We start from the raw sequence: 15,869 nt of genomic DNA on the forward strand, positions 1-15,869 counted from the left end.
GAAATGGAGTAGCCTTCATAGTCAATAAAAGAGTAGGAAAAGCAATACTGGGATACAATCCCCAAAATGACAGAATGATCTCAGTTCAAATCCAAGGCAAACCATTCAATATCACAGTAGTCCAAGTCTAGGCCCCAACCACCGGTGCTGAAGAAGATGAAATTGACTGGTTCTATGAAGCCCTACAGCACCTTATAGAACTAACACCAAAAAATGGTGTCTTTATCATCATGGGGGATTGGAATGCTAAAGTAGGAAGCCAAAAGATAACCGGAATAACAGGCAAGTTTGGCCTTCGAGTAAGAAATGAAGCAGGGCACAGGCTGATAGAATTTTGTCAAGAAAATACGATGGTCATAGCAAACACTCTTTTGCAACAACCCAAGAGACGGCTCTACACATAAACATCACCAGACGATCAACACAGAAATCAGATTGACTATGTGCTCTGCAGCCAAAGATGGAGAACCTCTATACAGTCAGTAAAAACAAGACCAGGAGCTGACTGTGGCTCAGACCATGAGCTTCTTGTTGCAAAATTTAGTCTTAAACTGAAGAAAATTGGGAAAAGCACTAGGCCACTCATGTATGAATTAAATCATATCCCTGTTGAATATACAGTAGAGGTGACAAATAGAGGTGCCTGAAGAACTATGGACAGAGGTTTGCAACATTGTACAAGAAGTAACAACTAAAACCATCCCAAAGAAAAAGAAATGCAAGAAAGCAAAATGGCTGTCCGAGGAAGCTTTGCAAATAGGTGAGGAAAGGAGGGAAGCGAAAGGCAGGGGAGAAAAAGAAAGATACACCCAACTGAATGCAGAATTCCAGAGAATAGCTAGAAGAGATAAGAATGCCTTCTTAAATGAACAGTGCAAAGAAATAGAAAAAAACAATAGAATAGGGAGGACTAGAGATCTCTTCAAGAAAATTTGAGAGATGAAGGGAACGTTTCATGCAAAAATGGGCATGATAAAGGACCAAAATGGCAGGGACCTAACAGAGGCAGAAGAGATTAAGAAGAGGTGGCAAAATTGCACAGAAGAACTATACTAGAATGAGCTTAACGTCCCTGATAACCACGATGAGGTGGTCACTGACCTCAAGCCAGACATCCTAGAATGTGAAGTGAAATGGGCCTTAGGAAAGCTGAGCAACAACAGAGCTAGTGGAGGTGACAGTATTCCAGCTGAGCTATTCAAAATCTTAAAAGACAATGCAGTAAAAGTGCTACACTCAATTTGCCAGCAAATTTGGAAAACTCAACAGTGGCCACAGGATTAGAAAAGATCAGTTTACATTCCAATTGCAAAGAAAGGCAGTGCCAAAGAATGTTCAAACTATCGCACCATTGCACTCATTTCTCATGCTAGTAAAGTTATGCTTAAAATCCTACAAGCTAGACTCCAGCAGTATGTGGATCGAGTACTACCAGAAGTACAGGCAGGATTTCGAAGAGGCAGAGGAACTAGAGATCAAATTGACAACATACGCTGGATCATGGAGAAAGCTAGGCAGTTCCAGAAAAACATCTACGTCTGCTTCATTGACTATGTAAAACATTTGACTGTGTGGATCAGAACAAACTGTGGCAAGTTCTTAAAGAGATGGGAGTACCAGACCATCTTATTTGTCGCTTGAGAAACCTATATGTGGGTCAAGAAGCAACAGTGAGAACTGGATACGGAACCACTGATTGGTTCAAAATTGGGAAAGGAGTCCGGCAAGGCTGTATACTGTCACCGTGCCTGTTTAACTTATATGCAGAGCACATCATGAGAAAGGCAGGGCTCGATGAATCTAAAGTTGGAATTAAGATTGCCGGGAGAAATATCAACAACCTAAAATATGCAGATGATACCATTCTAATGGCAGAAAGTGAAGAGTAACTAAAGAGCCTCTTGTTATGAGTGAAGGAGAGCGCAAAAGTTGGGTTGAAACTAAACATTAAGTAAACCAAGATCATGGCATCTGGCCTTCTCAATTCATGGTAAATAGATGGGGAAGAAATGGAGGGTAGTGACAGATTTTATGTTCTTGGGCTCCAAGATCACCGCAGACAGAGACTGCAGCCAAGAAATTAGAAGATGCTTGCTCTTGGGGAGAAAGCCATGGCAAATCTAGAGAGCACACTAAAAAGCAGAGACGTCACCCTGCCAACAAAAGTGTGTATAGTCAAGGCTATGGTCTTCCCAGTTTAAATGTATGGTTGTGAAAGTTGGACCATAAGAAAGGCTGAGCGCCAAAGAATTGTGGCCTTAGAACTATGGTGCTGGAGAAGACTCCTGCGAGTCCCTTGGACTGCAAGGCGATCAAACCGGTCAGTCCTAGAGGAGATCAACCCTGACTGCTCTTTAGAAGGCCAGATCCTGAAGTTCAAACTCAAATCCTTTGGCCACCTAATGAGACGGAAGGACTCACTGGAGAAGAGCCTAATGCTGGGAAAGATTGAGGGCAATAGAAGAAGGGAACGACAGAGAATGAAGTGGCTGGATAGAGTCACTGAAGCAGTAGGCGTGAGCCGAAATGGACTCCAGAAGATGGTAGAGGACAGGAAGGCCTGGCGGAACGCTGTCCATCGGGTCGCGCTGGGTCAAACATGACTTCGCAACTAACAACAACAACAACAACCCACTCTAAAATCAGAGCATATAATTACTGGTACAAAATCAATGGAGACTGATAGGACTTCCTCACTTAGGTTTATTAGAGCAGATAAAATTACAACTACAAGCCTCTTGGATTACTAAACTGACAAATTTTGTAAGCAGCTCCGGCCTTCCTGTCCCTTCAATTAACAAGAGAACAAGTTGGGGACTTCCGGTGGCTCCGCGGCGCCGGAGACAGCCCTCCCGGGCTGCCCGCGGCTCAGCTGAGTGATTTTCGCCCGAAACAGCGCCGATCAGCTGTTCGGGCGAATTTGAAGCCCCCTCCTCGGGAGAAGAGGAGGGGGTGAGGCCCCAGGTAGGGGTCGAGTTCTCCGGGGCCGCCTGAGCTTGCAGCTTGGGCGGCTGAAGGATCGAACTCCCCCGTAGCCTGGGTCGCTCCCAGCTGGCCAGCGCCTCTGCTCCTGATTTCATGGAGCAGAGCCAGGCGTCTGTGACCACCCCTGCCTGAAGGAAGGACTATGGATTAAAAGAAGCAGGCAGAGCGGTACAAGAGGAAAAGGTGAAGAGGATTATTTTATTTTACTCTCGAGCTTGATGGATTTTTTTTAAACTTTAAGTGAAAGTGCGTCACAATTGAAAGTTAAAGATGGCGGCTAAACCTCCCCCTAAAACTCTTCGAAGTGGTGGATCTTCTCCGGTGCAACAATCATCATTACAGGCGTTGCATCCCCCTGATGTACTGACACGGAAGGATTTACGAGATGCTTTGGATAAACATGCCCAGGTACTTTTGGAATCAATTAATCAATTAATTGGTGATAAATTTGCACAGATGGAGGAGAAATTGAAGAAGTTGGAGGAGAGAATGGAGGAGAGGATGGAACAGAAGTTCAGGGTGATGAAGGCAGACATTTTGTCTTCAGTGTATAAAGTGGCTGAATGTGTGGAAGATTTGGAGGAAAAAGTGGAAGATTTGACTCAAAAGAATGCCATATTAGAAGCAAAAGTACTGGAGAATGAAGATTTAAGAGATAAAATGGATAGAGAACTGAGTCTTGCTCAATATTTCCAGATGCAGTTTGCCATTAGAATCAGAGGTTTAAAGAAGAATACTAAGGAAGATCTAAAGCAGCTGGTTTCTGAGGCTCTTGAAGTGGTATTGAATCAGCCAGCATCCGAAATAAAAGGAGGCATGGATAAAGTGTTTCGTGTGAATTCATGGATTGCTAGACAGAGAAAGTTGCCTAGAGATGTGGTGGTTTATTTTGCAAAAAGGGAAATTAGAGATGAAGTTGTACAAGCTGCCTATGACACTAAAGTCGTGATTGCTGATCAAGAAGTTTTGGTTCTAAAAGAAATTCCTCCAAAGATTTTAAGGAGAAGGAAGGATTTTACATTTCTTGTGCAAGAGCTCAAGCAACGAGATATAAGGTTTAGATGGGAGATCCCAGCTGGGCTGATGGTGATGCATGAAGGTAAAAGGCACCGTTTGGTCACTGTGATTCAAGCGTGTGATTTTTATAATAATGTTTTAAAAGCAACTCCATTAACACTTCTGGAAGCTGCAAAGGGATCTGGAGAAGGAGAACATCAAGAGGCTGAAGATGGACAGATAGGGGAGAATGGTGCTGGAGGAGATCAAGTTATAACACTTCTAGATGATCCTAGAGAACAGAGGGTGACGCGTGCTGCTTTAAAACGATCAAAGAAGATAAAAGAACAAGAACAGCAGAAGTCTATGGAACTTTCACAACGTACTTACAGCCAAGTAGTGGGAGGTGGGAAAAGATTTGGGTGAGGAATGTAAAATCTAAACAAGTTTGAAATCTAAGAGAGAATTTTTACAAAATGTTTTATAGATGGTATATAGACTTTAAAAAGTTAAGTATGTATCTGAATTATTAGCCTAAATGTTGGAGGTGCGGTGATGAAGACGTAATATATTCTCATATATGGTGGACTTGCAAAAAGGTTAAGGCTTTTTGGATAAAAGTTTGGTGGAACATACTAAGTTGATGTTGAATTTAATTACGGCAGTAAGACTTTTGATAGGTTAGTACTGGAAAGAGGAACTGCCGACCATAGAAGAGTGGGCTTTAGAGGTTTCCGACTTGGTTGGAATGGCGAAGATTTTGGCCTATTTGCAAGACTATTTGCAGGAACGCTATATTATAGAAGGGAGAGAATGGTTTGAGTTTATCCAGAATAAGTATAGGGTTAAGAAGTTTTATATTTGAATAAGGCTTTTTTTTGTTTCTTTTTCTACATTAGTTTTTTTATATATATATTTAATATTATTAAGGTTTGTTTTATCCTATATAAGCTAGAGAGTGATAGATTTTAGAGTTTATAGTTGTTAATATATGGTTGTTTATGATTGTTTTTTTTATATATACCTTGTATTTAGCTCTGGGAAGTCGGGGGGGGGGAGGGGGAGGAAGGGGGGGAGGGAGAAGGGTGGGGGGGGGATTTTTTAAGGGGGAAAATTGTATGTTAAAACTTTTCAATAAAAAAAAATTAACAAGAGAACAAGTTTAAAAAAGAGTTCCTCAAACAATCACGGACATAGAAGCAAAAATGGTTTAATATGTTTATTAAGTTAATTATTGATTAGAAGCTGGCCAGAATTTGCTATTACACGGATGGCTATATAAATATTTTAAATAAATCAGAGTAAAAAGAGTTAAATCCGAAAAATGTCCCCGCTGAGGCTGCTCATTTGCAAGTTGCTTGAGGCACTGAGGGTCTAGGCATTTCTTTAATATCAAATTTATATGCCTCTAATCCTGCGGTTAATGTCTCCAATTTAACTCCTTCAAAGGTGAAAGATTACCAGTTTTGAGCAAGAATGGCACCAGGTATGAAGGTACTGTAGTCAGGGCTTTTTTTCTCATATAACGCTCAGAACGGAGTTCTAGCACCTTTTTTGGATGGAACCTTGTAGGGTAGGCAAGACGGGTTGTATGACATGTGTGAGTTCCAGCACCTTTTTCTTTTACAACAAAAGCACTGACTGTAGTTAGTAAAACCAGGAGTCCTGGTTACTTCTAAATTGAACAAAAGCAAGAATCACCTTTTTTGGGATTCCCAGACCATCAAACTGCCATCAACCTTGCTAGAAGTTCCCTGTATTTGCAGGGCAAGTACATGTTAAATGTGGAGGCTTTGCATTTTGCCATTTGCTATATATGGGGCTCGCTGCTTTCTGTATTAAGATTTTATTGCTGTAAACTGTGTGGAGTCATATGAGTTGGCCTGCCGTATACATTTTCTTACTAAGTAAAAATACATACATACATGTTTATATCCTATCTATCTATCTATCTATCTATCTATCTATCTATCTATCATCTATCATCGAGAAATAACTCAAGGTGACTTTTGTAGAAAGAAGAGACTCACACCAGCTCTTCAGGAAAGGAAAGGTTTATTGCGCAGGTTCAGAGGGCTTAAAGCAAAGGGTCTGAACCCCGAAGGGCTCATGAACAGACATATTTATACACCTCTAATTCCTAGTTATACATTGTTATACATTGTTCCTTATATGGTTACATCCTGCACGTTCTTATCAGACAGTTCACAGAAGAAAATTACATGAAGTACGTGTAGTTTCACAGAGAGGATATGGCTATTCCAATCAACATCTACCTTAAGGACAAGACTATGTTTGCTTAAACAATGACCTTTGTACACTTCCTCTTTATGACAATTATACTTCATACAGACCCAGGCTCACTTTCTCTCACCCAGCAAAGCAGTTCCCCTCGACTCCATAAAAGGGAAATACCACAGAAGCTCAGACCAGATTAGAGAAAGAAAAGAGGAGAACAAAGAAAGCGACTGGACTTCCAGAACATCAAAATGCCATCAACTTGGCTATAGGTGCCCTGTATTTACAGAGAAATTAAATGTTATATGTGGGGCTTTGCATTTTGCCATTTGCAATATATTGATTTTATTGGTTTCTGCATTAACATTTTATTGCTGTAAATCATGTGGAGTCACCATGAGTTGGGGTGTCATATCCATTTTCTTAATAAAGATACATACCCCGAGTTTATTATGTATAGAAAGAACTCAAGGTGGCAAACATACCTCATAGAGATCTAAGCTCGCTTTCTCTGGCCCAGCGCAACAGTTCAGCTTGACTCCGTGAAAGGGAACGACTGCACTAGGCCAAACAAAGGAAGCTCACATCTCTTCCCTCATGTTTAATAGGACAAGGTTAACTGAAAAGAATCATGCAAGAAATTATTAATTTCTCAGCTGGGCTTCCAGTAAGACACAAGAAACAAAAATTCAAGTTTCCTAACACAGATCAAATTTTTCATCTGGAATTTCTTTTGGAATAACAGAGGAATTTTCTGTGAAACACAGTCCGCAATCTGGGCATTTTAATGGTTACTCCCCTATATGTACCCTTACATGATTTATAAGGCTATACCTAGTACTGAAATCTTTCCCACAATCTGGACATTCATACGGTTTCTCTCCTGTGTGAGTCCTCTTGTGTATCACCAAGTCGGAATTTCGATGGAAACTTTTCCCACACTCAAGACACTCATATGGTTTTTCTCCTGTGTGAGTCCTCTGGTGTATCACCAGGTTTGAATTCTGAATAAAACCTTTCCCGCAATCAGGACACTCATATGGTTTCTCTCCTGTGTGAGTCCTCCGGTGTATCACCAGCTTGGAATTCTGTCTAAAACGTTTCCCACAATCCTGACACTCATATGGTTTCTCTCCTGTGTGAATCCTCCGGTGTATCACTAGCTTGGAATTACGCTTGAAACCTTTCCCACAATCTGAACACTTATATGGTGTCTCTCCTGTGTGACTCCTCTGGTGTTCCACGAGGCTATCATTCCGTGAGAAACTTCTCCCACAATCTGGACACTCATATGGTTTTTCTCCTGTGTGAATCCTCTGATGTTTCATCAGGTCAGAATTGCAACTGAAACCTTTCCCACAATCTAAACACTCATACGGTTTCTTTCCCATGTGCGTTGTCAGGTGTTTCACCAGGTGGGATTTGTGATTGAAACATTTCTCACAATTTGGACACTCATATGGTTTCTCTCCAGTGTGAATCCTCTCGTGTATCACCAGGTTGGAATTCAAAATGAAACTTTTCCCACAATACAGACACTCATATGGCTTCTCTCCCGTGTGAGTCCTCTGGTGTTTCACCAGGTAGGAATTCCGACTGAAACTTTTCCCACAATCAAGACACTCATATGGTTTCTCTCCTGTGTGAGTCCTCTGGTGTATCACCAGGTCAGAATTCCGTGTGAAACTTTTCTCGCAATCAGGACATTCGAAGACTATCACCCCAGTGTGAGTCCTCTCGTGACTCACCAGATTGGTGTGCATGCTAAATTTTTTGCCACATTGGGAGCACTGGTAGAGCTGCTCCACCTGCATCGGTTGTTCCATGAATCAATGGAGCGCTGCTCTTAGTAATGCTTTTTCCACACTCCAAACGTGTGATCTGCGATCTGTTTTTTTCCCCACAATAGGCAGTCTGTGAGGTTTTTTCAACACCGATATTTTTGGTTTTACGAGGCCAAAAGTAGTTCTGATCCCTTATCTGGTGGCACTTTGATTCAAGACACTCTTTCCTTCCTCAAAGGGTTTTATTAATGCCTTTGGCTGTCCATGGTATTCCCACTGATGTCCAGCTATTTCCACCTTTTTCCGAATTTTGGTAATAATATCTTTTCACCTTTTCATACAATATTTTCTTGTGATCCACATAATCTATTTTTCCACCAGAAAACTCTGTTCCTGTTATTGTCTCGCTTGCCTCCCTCCATCCGCTGAGGAAAGAGAAGACGTTTTAACACTTTCTGGAAGAAATGAAAAAGGTTTTGACTGATGGTTTGTTTTGCATCTTAATGCTGCTTCTCATTCTCTGTTGTCCAGAGTGCTCTTCTTGGCATCTTCTCTGTGTATAAAGACTCATATTACTGGGTTAGTTTCATTATTGTTTAAAAAATGGCTACAGAACCTGTGAAAACATTAAAAAAAATCCATATATTACTATGAAAAAGCAAACGTATCAAAATGCTAGTCTAATATTCATTATGATTCATTAGTTACATAGAAGACTAACTAAATCCAACTTCAAATATCCACTCATATTTCAAATCATGAAATTCTCGTTGGCTTGGGTAAATCACAAATTATTGTCATTGCAAATGCACTGTTATTAAGATTACCTAAAAATACGTAGGGTTTACATAGATACGCGCAGCGGTGGGGTTCAAATCCCTGAACAACTGGTTCTCTGCGTGGATGCAGGCCTGGGAAGCCTCCTCCAAGCCTAGAACATGTTCAGCCAGTTGTCCGAACTCAAGAAAAATTAGCTACCGGTTTTGCCAAACTGGTGCAAACTGGCTGAATCCCTTCACTGGATACACATCTATCCACACATAAATACACACTGATAAATTTATGCATGCAGAAAATCTGTGTGTGTTGGAGTCTGCAAAATGTTTCAGAAGTGGATTCACTCAATTTGTTTCATCTAATTTTAGAAAGGTGGGAGCACTGAAATCTATGCCAAATTTAAAGCATCCGTTTGTTCCAGGAAAACTCCTCACTTTCCAGGAAAACAACGTTGTCAATAACATCGCAAGGAATAAAGTTAACCCGAACACCGAGGTTGGTAAGAAATATAAAACAAAGACTTTTTAAATGTCCCAATTTTTCCATCTCCCAGCAGGAAATCACAGGCAGCAGTTTTAAATCAGGCAGCAGAAGGATCATAATAACATTTGGGGAGAGAGAAAGAATATGCAGCTGCAGCAGCCGACATCTTTCAGCCTCGTCCCTTCGCTGCTTCCACACCGCGGAGGAAACCAAAGAGCCCGAGTTGCTCCCGGCTTCTCCTCCGACCTGCCCTCCACTCACCTCCCAGGAGCCGCTTCGACCATCAAGAGAGCGGAAGAAGATCCACCGACTCCATCCTCCTTCCCATCAGTGAGCCGGAAGAGGAGGTTCCTCTGCCCTTTCCCCAAAATCCTCTCTAGCAATCCAATCCTCTATCGTTTCAATTGGTTCCGGCTCAACCTCTTCTCCTCCGGTACGATATTGGCACTAGCGATGCGGCTGCTGCGTACAGAACTGTATTCTCTGCTTTCTAGGTACGAGCGCTGCTTCTCTTAGAGCGCCATCTAGCGACATTAGGTTGAAAACCACGCTCGTCCTATCTCTTCCCTAAAGCGTTTGCAAGGTGTTTTCATTGATTCCGTGGGGGATCTTTAGAGGCCATCAAGTCGTATTCGACTCCCACCGAGCACATCCATAGCTTTTGTCCGTGACAATCTAGCCTAAACCTTTTCTTTCGGGTCTCCCAAGGGGGCAGGCATTGTCCCTCTTCCTGCAACTAATTCCAAGGAAAGTGTCCTAGGGGAAAAAATTACGTACAACAGCCAAGGAGAAAGTGCAGCTCCCTTTAGCGAAGCTGTAAAATTGAAGCCTGACCCCGTTTCTTCTGTCATTTTATTTTCTTTTACTTCCATATTCAGCTAACTAGCATTACTGGTGCCCCATCCCTGCTTACCAATAGAAATTTTCAGCTCAAATTGCTCCCACGCCCCCAGAATTACCCATACTTCTTTTCCAAACGCAGGAGGGGCCTGGAAGAGTCATTTCTCCCCCTTCTGGACAGTTGGCATACTGACCAGCTTCAAACCTTCAACAGCAGTTTGCTATGCGTAAGAAAATCATACCAGGTTTTCCTGGCAGAGTTCAAGGCATTGGTGCAGATTAAGATCTTTTTCTAAGTGCAGCTGAAGAGGGCAATGAAAGGCTGGCAGCCTGGAACTTCAACTCGCCCTCTGCTTGCAGCTCTGACTTTGCCACCCGCAGAAAGGGCTGTGCAGGAGAAAGACACCTGGGGGCTTCTCGGTCTGGGTTGAGGCCGGGGCACATCACCAAAATTGGACTGGTTACAACTCTCATGGACCTTTGGAGGCCTGGGGATAGACGGGGTACAGGCATTTTGTCCCTCCTAGACCTCACATCAGGTTTCAAATACTATATCATGAGCCATGATATCCTTATGTACAGACTTTCAGGCTGCAAATGGGAGGCACTGTATTACGGTCGTTCTACTTCTATCTCCATGGCTGGTGTGGGATTCGTTGTCTAGCTGAAATAAACAATCACAAGCCAAAAGATCCAAAACAATGGTAATTTATTTCTACTCCTTTGCAAGCGGGCTGCTCCTTGTGCATGCAAGCACCCAGTGCACACACCCCAAATCCTGAGTATTTGTTCTTTACATTCCACCATTGCCATTACAAATTTACCTCCCACCTCTTCTTCATTGGCTTAGTCATCATGCTGTAATCATAACATCGTAACCTATCCAGAGCTTCTAATGTGAATATATTATCTCCCCCCTCCCCCCTGATTACTTCTCCCATTCCCCTAATTCTATCACCCTTGGCCCTTATTTACGAATTACCTATTATGGCTGTTAGTTCCTAGGGGTTTTCTCTAAAGTTGCTATCATTTCAGTAAATTGTGGTTAGGACCGGTTTTCAGCGTAGAAAGAGACCTTCCTAGATACAATTCTCAGACTTCAAGCTAGGCTCATGGGATTAAAATATATACAGTTTATTTGCTTTACAGGCTACCATGCCTTCTCATAGTTCTGTAAAAACAATTAAACTCTTTTTCCCACACCTGTTCCACTCAGTGCGGAGTTGGGCCTCTTGCTGTTCGGGAGGCCCCTGGACAAATGCCTTACACTGCTGCTTTCTAACATCTACATGAAACCACTAGGGGAGGCCATCCATCCTACGATACCTTATTATGTACAGGTAGTCCTAGACTTATAACATTTCACTTAGTGACCATTTGAAGTTACAGCAGTGCTAAAAGAGTGACTTATGACTGTTTTTCACGCTTACCACTGCAGCATCGCCCTTGTCAGGTGATCAAAATTATGACACTTGGCAATTGACTGATAATCCCAGTTTTGAGCAAGAATGGCAGCAGGTATGAAGGTACTGTAGTTAGTAAAACCAGGAGGCCTGGTTACTTCTAAATGAACAAAAGCAAGAATTACCTTTTTTGGGATTCCCAGACCATCAAACTGCCATCAACCTTGCTAGAAGTTTCCTGTATTGGCAGGGCAAGTACGTGTTAAATGTGGAGGCTTTGCATTTTGCCATTTGCTGTATATGGGGCTCACTGCTTTCTGTATTAAGGTTTTATTGCTGTAAATCAGACATGTCAAACACAAGGCCTGGGGGCCAGATCCGGCCCGTGAAGTGGTTTCATGTGGCCCGCGAAGCCATCCTGGAAACAGTGAGGGAATGGCCACCACTGCCTTGGTGACCCTCCTCCTGCCAGAGACCCTCAGATCTGTCCCACTCCTGCCCAGGCCCCTATAGGCACCCTTGATGTGAACGATGTAGAGCTGGCCACGCCCACCCAGTAGGCCATATGCACTCTAGCCACGCCCACCCAGTAGGCGACACCCACCCTGGCCACACCCACCCGGCCCCCTGAGGGCAACCACAATGCTGATGCGGCCCTCAATGAAATTGAGTTTGACACCCCTGCTGTATACTGTGTGAAGTCATATGAGTTGGCCTGCCATATACATTTTCTTACTAAGTAAAAATAGATACATATATGTTTATATCATTCATGTATATATATATATATATATATATATATATATATATATATATATATATATATATATATATATATATGTATGCATGTATGTATATATATATGTATGTATGTATGTATATAAATTTCAAGGTGACAATTATACTTCATACAGACCCATGCTCACGTTCTCTCACCCAGCAAAGCAGTTCCCCTCGAATCCATATAAGGGAAATACCACATTGGGCCTGAGAAAGGAAGCTCAGACCAGATTAGAGAAAGAAAAGCAGAGAACAAAGAAAGCGACTGGACTCCCAGAACATCAAAATGCCATCAACTTGGCTATAGGTGCCCTGTATTTACAGAGAAATTAAATGTTATATGTGGGGCTTTGCATTTTGCTATTTGCAATATATTGATTTTATTGGTTTCTGCATTTATTGCTGTAAATCATGTGGAGTCACCATGAGTTGGGGTGCCATATCCATTTTCTTAATAAAGATACATACCCCGAGTTTATTATATGTAGAAAGAACTCAAGGTGGCAAACACACCTAATACAGATCTGAGCTCGCTTTCTCTGGTCCAGCACAGCAGTTGAGCTTGACTCCGTGAAAGGGAACAACTGCACTGGGCCAAACAAAGGAAGCTCAGCTCTCTTCCCTCATCTTTAATAGGACAAGGTTGACTGAAAAGAATCATGCAAGAAATTATTAATTTCTCAGCTGGGCTTCCAGTAAGACACAAGAAACAAAAATTCAAGGTTCCTAACACCGATCAAATTTTTCATCTGGAATTTAATAACAGAGGAATTTTCTGTGAAACACTGTCCGCAATCTGGGCATTTCAATGGTTACTCCCCTATATGTACCCTTACATGATTTATAAGGCTATACCTACTACTGAAATCTCTCCCACAATCCGGACATTCATACGGTTTCTCTCCTGTGTGAGTCCTCTTGTGTATCACCAGGTTTGAATTCTGAATGAAACCTTTCCCGCAATCAGGACACTCATATGGCTTCTCTCCCGTGTGAGTCCTCCGGTGTATCACCAGATTGGAATTCTGCCTAAAACGTTTCCCACAATCCTGACACTCATATGGTTTCTCTCCTGTGTGAATCCTCTGATGTATCACTAGCTTGGAATTATGCTTGAAACCTTTCCCACAATCTGAACACTTATATGGTGTCTCTCCTGTGTGAGTCCTCTGGTGTTCCACGAGGTTATCATTCCGTGAGAAACTTCTCCCACAATCCGGACACTCATAAGGTTTTTCTCCTGTGTGAATCCTCTGATGTTTCACCAGGTCAGGATTGCAACTGAAACCTTTCCCACAATATGAACACTCATACGGTTTCTTTCCCATGTGGGTCGTCAGATGTTTCACCAGGTGGGATTTGTGATTGAAACATTTCCCACAATCTGGACACTCATATGGTTTTTCTCCAGTGTGAATCCTCTCGTGTATCAACAGGTTGGAATTCAAAATGAAACTTTTCCCACAATACAGACACTCATATGGCTTCTCTCCCGTGTGAATCCTCTGGTGTTTCAACAGATAGGAATTCCGACTGAAATGTTTCCCACAATCAAGACACTCATATGGCTTCTCTCCCATGTGAGTCCTCTGAGGTTTCACCAGGTAGGAATTCCGACTGAAACCTTTCCCACAATCAAGGCACTCATATGGTTTCTCTCCTGTGTGAGTCCTCTGGTGTATCACCAGGTCAGAATTCCGAGTGAAACTTTTCCCACAATCAGGACATTCAAAGACTTTCACCTCAGTGTGAGTCCTCTCGTGACTCACCAGATTGGTGTGCATGCTAAATTTTTTGCCACATTGGGAGCACTGGTAGAGCTGTTCCTCCTGTATCGGTTGTTCCATGAATCAATGGAGTGCTGTTCTTGGTAATGCTTGTTCCACACTCCAAACGTGATCTGTGATCTGTTTTTTTCCCCCACAATAGGCAGTCTGTGAGGTTTTTTCAACACCAATATTTTTGGTTTTACGAGGCCAAAATTAGTTCTGATCCCTTATCTGGTGGAGCTTTGATTCAAGACACTCTTTCCGTCCTGAAAGGGTTTTATTAATGCCTTTGGCTATAGATGGTATTCCCACTGATGTCCAGATATTTCCACCTTTTTCTGAATTTTGGTAATATTTTTACCTTTATATATTTTTACCTTTATATTTGCTTGTGATCCACATAACCTATTTTTTCAACCTGAAAACGTTTTAATGCTGCTTCTCATTCTCTGTTTTCCAGAGTGCTCTTCTTGCCACCCTCTGTGTTTATAAGACTCATATTACTGGGTTAGTTTCCTTATTGTTTAAAAAATGGTTAGAGAACCTGTGAAAACATAAAAAAAAGTCCATGTATTACTATGAAAAAGCATACGTATCAAAATGGTAGTCTAACATTCATTATGATTCATTAGTTACATAGAAGACTAACAAAATCCAACTTCAAATATCAACTGGTTCTCTGCGTGGATGTAGGCCTCCTCCAAGCCTAGAACAAGTTTAGCCGGTTCTTCGAACTCAAGAAAATTTAGCTACCGGTTCTGCCAAACTGGTGCAAACTGGCTGAATCCCATCACCAGATACACATCTATGCACACATAAATACACACCGATAAATTTATGCATGCAGAAAATCTATGTGTGTTGGAGTCCACAAAATGTTTCAGAAGTGGATTCACTCAATTTGTTTGATCTAATTTTAAAAAGGTGGGAGCACAGAAATGGCACCCAGGGCCTATGCCAAATTTAAAGCATTCGTTTGGCCCACGAAAACTCCTCGCTTGCCAAGGAAAACAACGTTGTCAATAACATCGCTAGGAATAAAATGTTACCCGAAGACCGAGGTTGATAAGAAATATGAAACAAAGACTTTTTAAATGTCCCAAATCTCCCAGCTGAAAATCACAGACAGCAGTTTTAAACCAGGCAGCAGAAGGGTCATAACATTTGGGGAGAGAAAGAATACGCAGCAGCAGAAGCAGCAGCAGCCGACATCTTTCAGCCTCGTCCCTTCGCTGCTTCCACACCGCGGAGGAAACCAAAGAGCCCGAGTTGCTCCCGGCTTCTCCTCCGACCTGCCCTCCACTCACCTCCCAGGAGCCGCTTCGACCCTTGAGGTAGCTGAAAAAGCACCACCGACGCCATCAACCGCCCATAAATGAGGAAGAGGAAATTCCTCCGCCCTTTCCCCAAAACCCTCTCTAGCAATGCAATCCTCTATCGTTTCAATTGTTTCCGGTTCGACCTCTCTCCGTCCCGTACGATATTGGCACTAGCGATGCGGCTGCTGTGTACACTTAGAGCGCCATCTAGCGACATAAGGTTGAAAACCACGCTCGTCCTATCTGTTCCCTAAAGCGTTTGCAAGGTGTTTTCATTGATTCCGTGGGGGATCTTTATAGAGGCCATCAAGTAGTATTCGACTCCCACCGAGGACATCCATAGCTTTGGTCCGTGACAATCTAGCCTAAACCTTTTCTTTCGGGTCTCCCAAGAGGGCAATCATTGTCCCTCTTCCTGCAACTAATTCCAAGGAAAGTGTCCTAGGGGGGGAAATTACGTACAACAGCCAAGGAGAAAGTGCAGCTCCCTTTAGC

At 42.4% G+C, this 15,869-nt stretch overlaps 2 protein-coding genes across 5 annotated transcripts in view; both read right to left on the reverse strand.

Annotated features, from left to right (window-relative positions):
• LOC310635378 (uncharacterized protein) overlaps nucleotides 1-15,869 on the reverse strand; it is a 37,388-nt gene that overhangs the window by 10,893 nt on the left and 10,626 nt on the right. The gene's annotated exons all lie outside the window — the stretch shown is intronic.
• Nucleotides 6,020-15,461, reverse strand: LOC310635381 (uncharacterized protein). Of its 4 annotated transcripts, none has more exons than XM_083354254.1 (3): nucleotides 15,363-15,461; nucleotides 8,831-9,033; nucleotides 6,020-8,619 (listed from the first exon to the last, which is right to left on the reverse strand). In XM_083354254.1, exon 3 carries the CDS (start codon nucleotides 8,043-8,045, stop codon nucleotides 7,011-7,013), a length of 1,035 nt encoding a protein of 344 aa, XP_083210380.1. In that variant the 5' UTR covers nucleotides 8,046-8,619; nucleotides 8,831-9,033; nucleotides 15,363-15,461; the 3' UTR covers nucleotides 6,020-7,010. The 4 variants fall into 4 exon arrangements, with proteins under 4 accessions (XP_083210380.1, XP_083210381.1, XP_083210382.1 ...); XM_083354255.1 differs by lacking the exon at nucleotides 8,831-9,033 and adding an exon at nucleotides 14,461-14,599 and having other exon boundaries at nucleotides 6,020-8,369; nucleotides 15,363-15,446; XM_083354256.1 differs by lacking the exons at nucleotides 8,831-9,033; nucleotides 15,363-15,461 and adding an exon at nucleotides 9,525-9,580.

Source organism: Vipera ursinii (assembly GCF_947247035.1).
Source record: "Vipera ursinii genome assembly, chromosome: 2".
Classification (NCBI taxonomy): Eukaryota; Metazoa; Chordata; class Lepidosauria; order Squamata; family Viperidae; genus Vipera; species Vipera ursinii.